Below are 12,343 nucleotides of genomic sequence, written 5' to 3' on the forward strand. Positions count from 1 at the left end.
GAAAGACTCTCCCTAAATCTTTTGTTTAAATGGTAGATGAAATAAACTTAAAAGATACATTGAGAGAAAGAAATGCTAAAACTAAACAATACACTTCTATTCAAATAGACACTTATCATGGTCCAGAATAGATATGATATGGATGTCAACAGAATTGCTAACTAGTATTCAAGAAATAAATATTGAAACAAGTACTAGGGCAGATCACAATCCAATGACAATTAAATGGAAAGGACAAAGAAGATGATCTAGATGGACATTAAATAATAGTATTTTAAAGGGAAAAGACTTCACACAGTGGATGGAGAAAGAATTGGCCTTTTTCTTTGGAGAAAATAAAAAAGAAGATACATCAATCCAGAATGTATGGGATACAATGAAGGCATATGCCAGAGGCTTGATAATAGACTATACAAGGAAAAGAAATACCATGAAAAGATTAGCTTCTAAGGCATTAGAAGATGAGTATAAAGGACTCGAAAAAGAGCTACAGAAAATGCCACAGAGAAAGGACATTAAGTTAAAAATGGATATAACCAAACATAAAATGGGTTAGAAAAATAGAAAAAGAAGAATTAACACAAAAAATTAGAGGTGCCAAACAGAACTATTTTGAAGATGCAAATAAACCAGGTAGATGGTTAGCATATAAATTGAGAAAGGAGAAAGAATCAAGGAAAATATTGCAATTAATAGATGACCAAGGCCAAGTTTGCTAGGGTAGTAAAGAGAAGAAGGAAATTATTCGAGATTATTATGGGAAACTGTACATACAAGAGAATATTGATGAGGAAAAATTAAACAGTATTTACAGAATGCTAATTTACCCCAGATACCTAAAGAGATTGAAACAATGTTAGAAAGCAATATAACGATGATGGAGTTAAATGAAGCACTTAAGAAACAAAATAATGGAAAGGCACCAGGCCCAAATGGACTTCTGGCAGAATTTTACAAAACATTACAAGAATCACTGAATTTTCCACTGCTAGAAGTTATGAATGAAGTTATGTTAAAGAAGAGGATACCTAAATCATGGTCAGAAGCTTATATCACACTTGTTCCAAAAGAGGAGACCGATCCATTACAAATCAAGAACTATAGACCTATCTCCCTACTAAACGCAGATTATAAAATCTTTTCTTCAATATTGGCTACCACAAAGCAGTTGAAGATGATGTGCCTCATTTTTGTGCTATACAAGAGGAAAAAAATGAACTATAGGGTCTCTGATTCTATCCTGAACTTCAGTTACATCCAAAGGAAACATCTAACAGTTTGTATTACCTCTAGAATTCAGGTCAATCTCTGAAATGAGGGTCTTCCCTTTCCTTGCGACAATGACACAGATTTGTAAGCAAAGTTACTCGGATTTTCTTCTCTTTTCACAATCTCCAAATACACCTCAAGCCCATTTAACTTTAGTAATAATTTATGTAAAAAAATTCAGCATAAAAAAATTAACTCTTAAAAATTAATTCCAAATAAATTACTGAAAATGAACAAATGGTTAAAAAGTTTCTAGTAAAATCGAAGTTTATTATAATCTTCAAGTTTTAAACCATGCCACTTACTCTGGTCGGCAAATCACCAGATCCCCTTTATTAGTGCCATATGCTAATCCTAAACCTGGCTCAGGTAGCCAGCGAGCAGAATTTATGCTGACGTGTCTCCTTTGATCGGCAGGCATTGGGTACAAGACATTGAACACTCTCTAAAACAAGAGAAACAAAATAGAATTAACAATGATTCAAACAAGCAAAACTAAGTTTGGAAGAAGATCAAACTATTTTTTTTACATCCTGCAAATAAAATAAATAATATGAAACAAGAAAGTATAACATTTAGTATTAATCATCCTCCACATTAAAAACTAGACAGTATTCTTTTCAGCAAAATAACTCCAAGTATTAAGAAGTCTTGGGACTGTGTAATCTACTACTGGGCTGGACATCAGAATTTTATTTAGCCTCTCTACAAACACTGTCGAATATCATAGATGCAAAAATTCATATATTAGTAAAATATAGGTGCTGCTGTTCCCTATTGCAAAAAAACACAAAACTGGTATGTATCAAAGTTGAAATATCAGAGAATGTTGTAAACCAGAATTTAAAAAGGGAGAATGAAGAGGGGAGAAGGAATCAAGCTTACTAAATATTTATGTTTAAGTTACATGATTTCTTATTTTATTGACTCTTACTTCTTTCTCCTTTGATCACTTAAGGATATGAGGATATTTTTGATACATGTATGTGTGCACACATTATCAGCCCAATCAATCCATGGCATGGGAAAAGTCTGTTCCTTCAAGGTTATGAACTGTAACTGTAATCTATCAGAACAGGTTGGTAGATAAGGTCTTTCCAGTCTAGGACTGAGATGACTGATCCAATTACTTGACTAGCCTCTATACCTAGAACATAGCTCTTCTTACTCCTGGTCCAGCACCTTACCCACTACATCAAAGTGCTCTAGTGCAGGGGTACGCCAACCTTTTGGACCTCGGGGACCATCAAACTCATAATTTTAAATCCCAGGGACCACTAACTGGTTCTGTGGGCATGGCCTAATTTGTGGGTGTGGCTTGGTGGTCATGTGACTGGCTGGGCATGGCTTGTGTGTAAATATTATGAATATTTATATAAATATTGAATTTTTTATTAAAAAAGAGTAACTTTTACCGAAAATCAGACAAAGCAGGCAGGCAGATTGAGTTGCTCACAGAATCATTCAGTGACCTATCTATCTGCCGTAGGCTAGCTCAGTCTCTCAAATTTGCTTGTCGTGAGTCTGCACTGAATAATAGAACCTTCAGTCCTAAGGGAGGTTTGGCTGTGCTTAAAAGCAGAGTTGAAGTCTAAAGATTAGCTAGAAAACAAAGAAATCCAACCATTTCCTGCTTCCTAGCTGATCTAAATCTCCCGGCACAGCAGAACACTGATGGTCGGAAAAAGGAAAAATAGCAATTTAGCAGGCAAGTTTGCTGGATAAGGAGTGAGTGGGTGGGGAGGGTTCCCACGGGCCATGTGGGCGGCACAGCCTTGTGTTTCTGCGCAGCCTGGATTAATTGCTTTGGGGGAACTCTGGGGGTGAGATTTCTCTGCGCCCCACCAAAATTTACTCACGGCTCACGGGTTGGCGACCACTGCTCTATTTGTGTATAGCTGTGTGTGTTAAAAAAATAGTGGATAATGATAGCTACAAAGAAGTTAATAGTAATAAACTTTCACATCAATAAAAGGAATGTTAGTGGAATACTTAGTGACTTTACCCACTTTAAAAAAACATATAAATAACTGTTTGGGGGCATTTTATCTTCCCCAAAAGTAAATGGCATTTGGAAAACTTCAGGATAATTTAAGACTGTCAACTCTTTGATGTTATCGTTAATACCTACATGATTTCAACATATCTATCCTATTCTCTTGACTGTGTAACAAAGAATCCAATATACACTGGTTGTATCTGTTGCCATGGAGATTATGGTATGACTCCAGTTTTAATGGGACTATGATACCAAGAAGCCTTTTATAAGAGCAAAGTAGCATTTCTTCAGAAAAATAAGCATTGTTTTGAGATGTAAAAGGGGAAAAAATTCATGAGGGGATCATAATGCAAACTTGCTTTATGAATAAACAATTTATCTCAGACAACTGCTTCTTGCTAAGAAATGTGGCTGGAAACGACTCCTTGGATCTAGCAATTGCTATACTACATTTACTGTTCATTTCCATTGGGAAATCTTAACCTGTCTGCATCTATCAGAAGAACTCAACTTCTTCACAAACATCGATTGTCTATGAGAGCATAGCTCCATATGGCCTAAATCATCCATGCCAGGGATGCTTAATATTGTGAATTATTGGAAGGAGGATGGTTCCTACTACCATAGTGGCCAAACCTCCATGCAGGATTAGGGGAAAATCTAAATTCTACTGCACTGTTTTGAAGAGTGAATTTCTCCTCCTATTCCTAATCTTTCTAGAAAAACAAAAACAAACCCAAAATTAATTTTCCCTGATATATCTATCATTATCAGATAAATAGAAACAAAACTATAACTTCTCCGTTGTAATATACTTGTTGTGAGAATCAAGATGGCATAAGTACATTTTAAAAAGATTTTTAAAAAGCAGCTTTATTGGAATAAAACAGAGAACAACTGTTCAGTGATGGGGTGTATTTGTTAAATTCCCACTATACAAATACTCCAAGTAGGGAAAAAGGCCTGATTTAGGATATCTCAATCCATACTTAGAGTACAGATAACATTTCCTCTCCTATTCTATAGCAAATTTTCTGTCAAATATTACATCACCAAATGATATCCTAATTTCATCTCCTTGTCAATTTACGTTGTTAGATCAACAGTAATTGCAACATAAGCGGTCTACTTGGTAGAGCTGACTTGTTCCTCACAAGAACACTGCTACAGTTTACTCTTGTGCAGAATGCCCCTGAGTAAGGTCTTCTGTATTTTGTCCATCTTGCTATTTGAGATTAACCCATCAAGAAAGACACAATGCTTTCCTATTGATTTTCTAAAACTAAAAATGACTTTCACTCCTTTTTTTCCAGGATCTATTCTTATGTCTTTTGTTTATTTTTCTTCCAAATCTATTAGTTTGTTGTTGGAAGTCTAAATCCTCAAATACTGCTTTCTAAATTCAATCTTTTTAGGTAATAAGTGCACACCTTGGGACTTGTGTTGCTTAACTGGCTATTAATTCGAAGCTTTTCTTTAGTCTTTAAGCCACCTAAGATACCATTGGCCTGTGGGAAACAAATAATAGTCTTAAATTTTCTATACAGTTCTGAAAAGTTTATTAGACAAACAAACAGTCTGTTGGTCCTGAGGGGGAAGGAGACAGATAGGAAAAATCAGATTGTTGCCTTTTCTTGGTATGCTTCAGGGCTCTCTGCTCTCTTCATTTCTTTTAACACATAAAATCACTTTCTCTCTCTTTGGAAGCTGCACTGGTTACTGATTGATTTACAGATAACCCATGCTGCTGTTTTTTTATGGCTCTGTATCAAGTTATTGGGAGACCTATATTCATCTGGCCATCTGATCAGATCAAATATTGTCAACTCTTTTCAGATCTTGTCTTCATACAATTGCACATATACTATGGAATTCCTTCCCCTGAGCTACTCTTTTTCCCCCAGGTTTCAGTAAAGCAGTCAAAACCTGGTTGTTCCATCAAGCACAGGAGATGGTATCCTATGACTCAAAGTGAAGCACATGACATTGTATTTTCTGATTTATAAATGTTGATGTTAATCTTTGTTTATATTGCAGGGCTTTTATGAAGTTACAGCCCCATCAGATGGGAAAGACAATTAAGACCTAACATTAGTGCTCAAAGATTTTATTTCCTACCATATGCAACTCTAACAGTATCCACACTAACTGTCATTTTATACTACATCTGAAAAATCCTTCTTGCCTTTTGGTTGATAAAGACAAGTTAGCTATAGAACAGTAATATAAAGGCACAGTTCTTGGGGCCCTTTGAGAGCTAGGAATAATAGCGTCTCTCTTTTTTTTCCCCGCCTCACAAAATATCTCCCCAATGTCTTTTAAAGTGTTTAAATCTTCTCCACATATTCAATAGTTTCATAGACAGAAAAAACAATCCACAACAGTCTTATTTTATATCTTTGCTATATCAGCTCATAAATGTATAAACTTAAGTCCATTCTCATCTGAACTGATTTCAAAGCAAAGGAGTAGTCAAACTAGTTCTTCATATTCTTGCTCTAAACCAGAATAAATAACTGAAAATAATGTTGAAGCAGCAAAGATATTTAATACACTGAATCACAGAATGAATATGTAGTAAACCTCTACCACTTGTATTATATATTGTGCTTGTGTACTGTTTTTAACAGTGCATAAAAGTTAAAACAGACTCTTCTTGATATTGGTATTAATGAGGTCAAGATAAAGCCATTGTCGGAAACCTGTAAGAATTCCACATCAGACAGAGTTGAAGGAGAATTATAGATAATAAAACAATAGGAAAAGCAAAACAAAACCTAGCAATTGGAATATGGCTATAGGGATAGTGTAATGTAACAAAAAGAAGTGGATACAAAGGGAAAGAAATCGGGAATGGAACAACTACAATGATATGTATATGTGCTACATGATGTTAAAATTAGTGTTTTATCCACAGGTTTGATATTATGAGATTGTTTTTCACTGAGAATTCTTTAAAAACTCTTAATAGGATTAAAATGGTCAATAATATGGAATATTAAGTTGGCTGTCTTTTTTATTTTAAGAAATTGAAATTGAATATGAAAAAAATAATATTTTGTAAGAAGATGGGTGCTGGGCCTTCAAAAAGCTTTCTTATCCAGTTCCGATATACAGAACATTTTAAATTAGTTGAAGAAATATAAATGGAGTAACTGTTTCTTGATTTTTCCTGGAGCTATACATCTTTTGATTTCACTATTTGCCAGTTGCAAAGCACCCTTCAGATCTGTTGATCTATAACTTCCATAATCTCTAACCAATATAGCTAATGATTGTACTCTCTGGAACCAATAACATTACTCTCCAATAATCTGAAATGTAGAGAAAATTGTTGTAACATGTCACCAACCTAAACAGGAAGGCTAATGAACTGAAATTCTAGGTTTTTCAAAATAAGCATGAATCCCAGTGAAAGTTACATTGTGTAACTCTCAAAAAGCAATTATTAATTTTCTTCTAACTAGCGGATAGTTGACAGTCACTTAAAAGCATTTTCTACATAATTATCTAGTCTGTTCCTGAGAAGGGATATAAGATCATTCTTAGAACGCTTTGCCAGATTACTTAATGTGAGATTCAATAGTTGGCAGATAAGTGATGAATGACAATTTACAAATCAACCACTCAGAAATGACAATGCTTTTAGCTGCTTTCTAAGCCTACCTTTAGAATGTACTTAAGTAGCTATTAACATTGTCATGGAGATATTGTTTCAATTGATGGTTTGGGCTAAATAATGCAACACTGTTTCTGTTTGAACTTTGCTTGATCTTACTGAAATTCAGGTTCAAAGTCCATCTCACTCAAAAAAAATTAAAATAGAGACATTCCTCTCCTTCAAAAAGCGTTTGTGGAAGTCCTACAAACCCCTGGACACAACTTAATATAGTTGCTGTACCTGTGTCTTCTCTGGGAGCTTTTAGGGAAAGTGGACTGTAGAACTATTTCTCTGAACACTTTCAAATGTACCTTCTTATAAATGCTGAACGCCAAGCCTTGGATAACTCCTAAAGCACTGTATAGAGTCATCTAAACAGCAATTAATTCAATTCCTAGAGGAAGATTTGAGTTCCACTGAACAACATCTAGCTATCAATAAGTCAGTCCATCAAGATAGGCAGATAAGAAACAAAACTATATAAATTATGAGTATTTTTATCAGAATAGCTATTGTAACAGAACCTTGCACATCAGAATGCTGTTTCCCTTACTCTCATCTTATCTTTACTGAATTGGGTAAGGGTATTCTTTGAGATAGATTCTTCTCAAGTTATTTTCTTGACCTGGACTCAAGACCCTCTTATCTGACTGTTGACTTGATAGCAGCTCTTCTTCCAACCCCGCAAGACCATTCCTTATTCCCTCCACATCCTATCTAAAGTCCCAATTAGGATGAAACAATCATGTGGTGTTTCCTGGTAGTTAATGTAGTTCATTCAAAACAAGCTTTCAAAGTACACGATTAATTTCTACATATCAGTCTAGCTATAACTTCATTTGCTGCATTTCTCTGGATGCACCATACCAGGCCTGGGCTTCAAATTTTGCCAATGCTGATCCAAATGAAGAGGATGACTCTACTGAGATGGGCTCTTGAAAACTGTATCTGAACCCTAGAATCATAGAATTGGAATGATCTATTGAAGATACACGGAAATCAATTCCAAGACATTGCAGAATAGAAAAATCCTAATTAAGATCTGATTGAAAACTGAGCAATATAATGAAGGAGAGCCCAGTCTTGATAACTGATTCCACTGCTGAGCTACATTGTAAGGAAATATTTTTTGCCAGCGTTTAGTGATATTATCTTTGTCTTAACATTTAACATTATCCCAGTTGTTGCTTTCACAATGAGCTCTAAATCTACAGTATTTTCAGCGAACAATGCGATGTCATTTTTAAATATTAATTTCTGAATTTGATTCCAGTTGCCATCCCATGGGAACAATATTGTATTTCCTCACACTATGATAAGCAACAGTTTTCCAAATTCAGTTTGGTCCTCAAAAATCCTCAGATGTTTTGGCAAACATGTGGATCTTAATATACTATGTTCTGACATGGTCTACATAATGACGGGTCTGTCTACTCTATTAAAGCAAAAGTAACCCCCTTTATTGTTTTCTTGCTGACTCCATTATCCATTTTATGCCAGCTATCTGAACTTGTGAGATCTATTTGTCTTACAACAGTTCATCTAGTGAGGTACTAGATGAAGGCACTGAAAAAAGTCACTTATGACCATTTTTCACACCTACAACCTTTGTAACAGCTCCACAATCATGTGATCAAAATTCAGATGCTTGGCAGCTGGTTCAAACTTATGATGATTGCGGTGTCCCAAGGTCATGTGATCACCTTTTGCAACCATTTGACAAGCAAAACCAATGAGGAAGCCTGATTCACTTAACAGACGTTAGTAACTTACCAACTACAGTGTTTCACTTAACAACTGTGGGAAGAAGGGTCATAAAATGGGATACTCACCTAACAAATGTCTCACTTAGCAACAGAAATGTTGGGCTCAATTGTGGTCGTAAATCAAGGAATACCTGTTCAGAATCCTACTTAGCCATGTGCTGAATTATTTAGAATCTGCTTTTTTTGTTCAAGATAAATATTAAACGACACTCAGCATTAGTTTCCCTTGCAGTTAAAAAATTCCAACATATCTTGGTTGCTATTATCAAATGTTCATACTTCTTCAATTAAGTCATTCTCTATTGTATAGCTGATCAACTTCTTTCCTCTTGTTCTCAAGGAAGATAAGAAATTCCAATAGGATCGGACTTCCGGTTTGAAGGGCTTTGGCGACAGACAGAAATCCGTGATCGTGGGCGGTTTTTGTCTGGGCTCATCACTGGAGCGCCCCGAGCCAGCTGGTTTCGGGGCTAAGTCACCCCGTAGAGGTGGTGAAGAGGGGGAAGACTGCCAGCAGGGTTGAGGAGAGCCGCATCTCTCCTCCTCAGCTGGCCATTACTCCCTTTCCTGAAGGCGGTTGCAGCAGTGGTCAGAAATGGCCACCACAAAGGAGAACTCGACTGGAAAAGAATGTGCAGGAGGAAGATAAGAAGTGAAAGTTTTGGCTGACTGGGTTAAATTGTAAAAGCAACAACTAAGGTACCCTGGAATTTAAACTTATAAAAAATAACATTGCTCCCAAAGAAGAGTCGGAAGCAGCGAAGGAAAGTGAAAAGGGAAAGGTTTGGCTTTTTTTTTTCTTCTCTCTCCTTCCCTATACTGACAACTAAGAGACTTAAATAAGAAATTGGAAAAATCCACTTTGACATCAATAGGCAATTAAGCTGAAAATAAAACAAAATGCCAAAGGGATATAATAAAGATTTCTGGACATTAAAAATTTTCTTTTTCATAAGCAGGAAGGGAGAGAAAAAGAATAAGGACAGGATCTGGAAGAGAGAGGAGACTGCCTGGAATTAAAAAGAATCTACAGTAAAACTTCAACAAGACTTCTAAAAGATACATTTTAACTGAAACTTTGCAACTAAATAGTAACCCCAGGAAGAGAAAGTGAAAAAAAAGAGCAAAAAAGAAACAGTTTGCGTGTATTTGGATTATTTGGTGATCTTTGGATTCTTGGTTATTATATTTGAATGACTAAAATCAATCGGGTGATTGTTTAAAAATTTATACAATGGCACCACTTCTGGATGAATTGAAAATGGAACTTAAAAAGTACAAAGAAGATGCACAAGAAGGGAAGGGTTCTTTTGGCTTCATTTTTCAATTCTTAGAAATGGAGATTTGGAACTATGAGAAACAACAAGAAAAGACTGCAAAACAAGAAGACTGGGACAAAGAAGAAGCCATCTTTAATGAACAAGCAATTTTATGTGGGGAAGAAACAGGAAAGGGGGGAAAGAATGGATAATTTAAGACTTAAAAAAACAACCAAAGAAAAGAAAAATAATTTGAAAAATAAGTATAATACTGGAAAGCAACAGAAAAGGGGAATACAGAAGAGAGAAATAGAGCTAGAGACAAGGGGGTAAAAAGGGGACAGAGAAGAAGAGAGGGAAGAAGGAAAGGAAAAGAAGTTACAAAGGACCGGAGCAAGATATAGAGAAACAGGACCTATTTAGAGATAATGGGTGAAAATCTAACTGAAAAAGGGATTCTGTAAAGGTACATAAGATTGTATTGTTATATTAGTAAAAGAAATAACTTTAGAAAATTGGAAACAACGTATGATTAAAATGAGGGATAAAATAGTTAGTGTAATTTAGTGAAATGTTTGTGAATAAAATAAGTGAAATAAATAAATGAGAAAATTGAATTAGGAAGGAACGGGAACATTTTAATTAGTTAATGTTTTATAAAATATAAGTGAAGAAGGGGGGGAATTAACTATGGAAAGCTTATAATTTTTCCCATAGAAGTATGATATTTAATTGAAAAGTAATGTTAAAGATGTTAAGACTTTAATGAATATTAATATTAATGATAGAATTGAATTGGAATGGAATGTTGTTTTAATTATATTATACATTTATATTTTTTTCTTTTTTTAAGAATACAGTGTGTATTTTAAGAATATACCAAGCAGAATCCGAATAGAAGTTATATATTATATTGAATGTTACAACTTTAGGGAAAAGATATAAAGGTGTCATACTCCAATCAGTAACTACAGGAGAAATTTTGTTTAATGAGAAAAGATAATAGATAATTGAAACAGGACAGACAAAAAATATAAATACAATGATTTGAACTGAGATGAGATAATTAAAATAAAATTGAGAAAATTAAAAGAAAATTAAAACAGGGGAGAAGCTATGCAGAAAATGTAAAATAGTAATAAGAATATAGAATATAAAATAGAATATAAAAATGAGCATGAACCTGAATTTGTGTCTGTACGAAGAAATGTAACCCGGAATTACGCTACTTTCAAAAAAGATGTTTTATTTGTATTTTTTTTTCTCTTTGTGAAAACTCAAATAAAATTTCCAAAAAAAAAGAAAAGAAATTCCAATAGGATCATGTCTGGCAGAATCTGATTTTGAATTATGTTAGGATAATTAATGTCTGCCATCTGATGCCTCATTAGTGTTTAAAAATGTATCAGGTTGAAGGTAAAATATGCTTCCAAAAATCTGTAATTTCTCCCGAAGCTCACAGTTTAAGCAAATTCTGGGGTGGAGAGAGATCTATTCAAACTGGATAATTATATCAGACCCTCTAACTGCAGGTTTTTGAAGGGAAGGGTACAGAAGTAATATATTGGAAAATTATTCTATATTTTTAAAAGAGTTGATAGAGGGGTGGGGTTATTTTTCCATTTTGTTGATAATGAGATCTGGAAGACTGTAGCATTGGTTGGATGTTCAATTTCTTTTGTCTATATCCCTGATGGTTTCACATGAACTAACCATCTGTCTTCTACTGCAGGAGTCTCCAACCTTGGCAACTCTAAGACTTGTGGACTTCAACTCCCAGATTTTCCCAACTCCCAGATTTTCTAGAACTATTTTTATTTCAGGAGGTTTTAAACTATAATGATAAAATATTCCTGTCCATCCCTAAAATTATAAAATATGTATCATAATAAAATACATCAAATAAGGAATAATCTTATCTACCAAATTGTATCTAGATTTAATTTCTAATGAAATATAATTAATTGGATGCTGGAATATTAGATCTAGCATTAAAGAATAATCACCAACAGGAATTCCTTGCCTGGCTGCTCCAAATGTTAAATGATGAAACAAACAGCTCTAAGGTGCTAATTTCTTTTCATTCCCGACGGTTTAGTCTAATAATAGAATAAAGAATGAATGAAATCTAGGAGAGTAACAGAAGATATTGGTATGTTCCCAGCAGTACTAAATTTATGGTGGGAACAATTGCTGTCAAATTGAAAACTTCAGAAGATTATGGTAAGTAGAAAGGGCAGGCATGGTTTCCTGTTTTATTGCCCTTGTAGTTATAATTCTAGAATGTTTTCCAAAGTGTCCAGCCAGTAGTCAGATTCCTCTTTGCCCACTTCACCTCTACACCACTAAACTCTTGTGCCAGATACTTTGTAACCATCCTAGGACATGC

The 12,343-nt window shown here is 34.6% G+C and overlaps 1 protein-coding gene across 6 annotated transcripts in view; it reads right to left on the reverse strand.

Annotated features, from left to right (window-relative positions):
- The window catches only part of AMBRA1 (autophagy and beclin 1 regulator 1), a 161,066-nt gene that overhangs the window by 33,765 nt on the left and 114,958 nt on the right, over window positions 1-12,343 (reverse strand). For all 6 annotated transcript variants that reach the window (XM_026707746.2, XM_026707738.2, XM_026707721.2 and 3 more), the window contains one exon: window positions 1,575-1,714. In XM_026707746.2, coding sequence (XP_026563531.1) covers window positions 1,575-1,714 — 140 coding nt within the window. The remainder of the gene's footprint in view (window positions 1-1,574; window positions 1,715-12,343) is intronic.

This window comes from Pseudonaja textilis, chromosome 1 (assembly GCF_049901715.1).
Source record: "Pseudonaja textilis isolate UNSWEBS1 chromosome 1, rPseTex1.2, whole genome shotgun sequence".
NCBI classification, from domain to species: domain Eukaryota; kingdom Metazoa; phylum Chordata; class Lepidosauria; order Squamata; family Elapidae; genus Pseudonaja; species Pseudonaja textilis.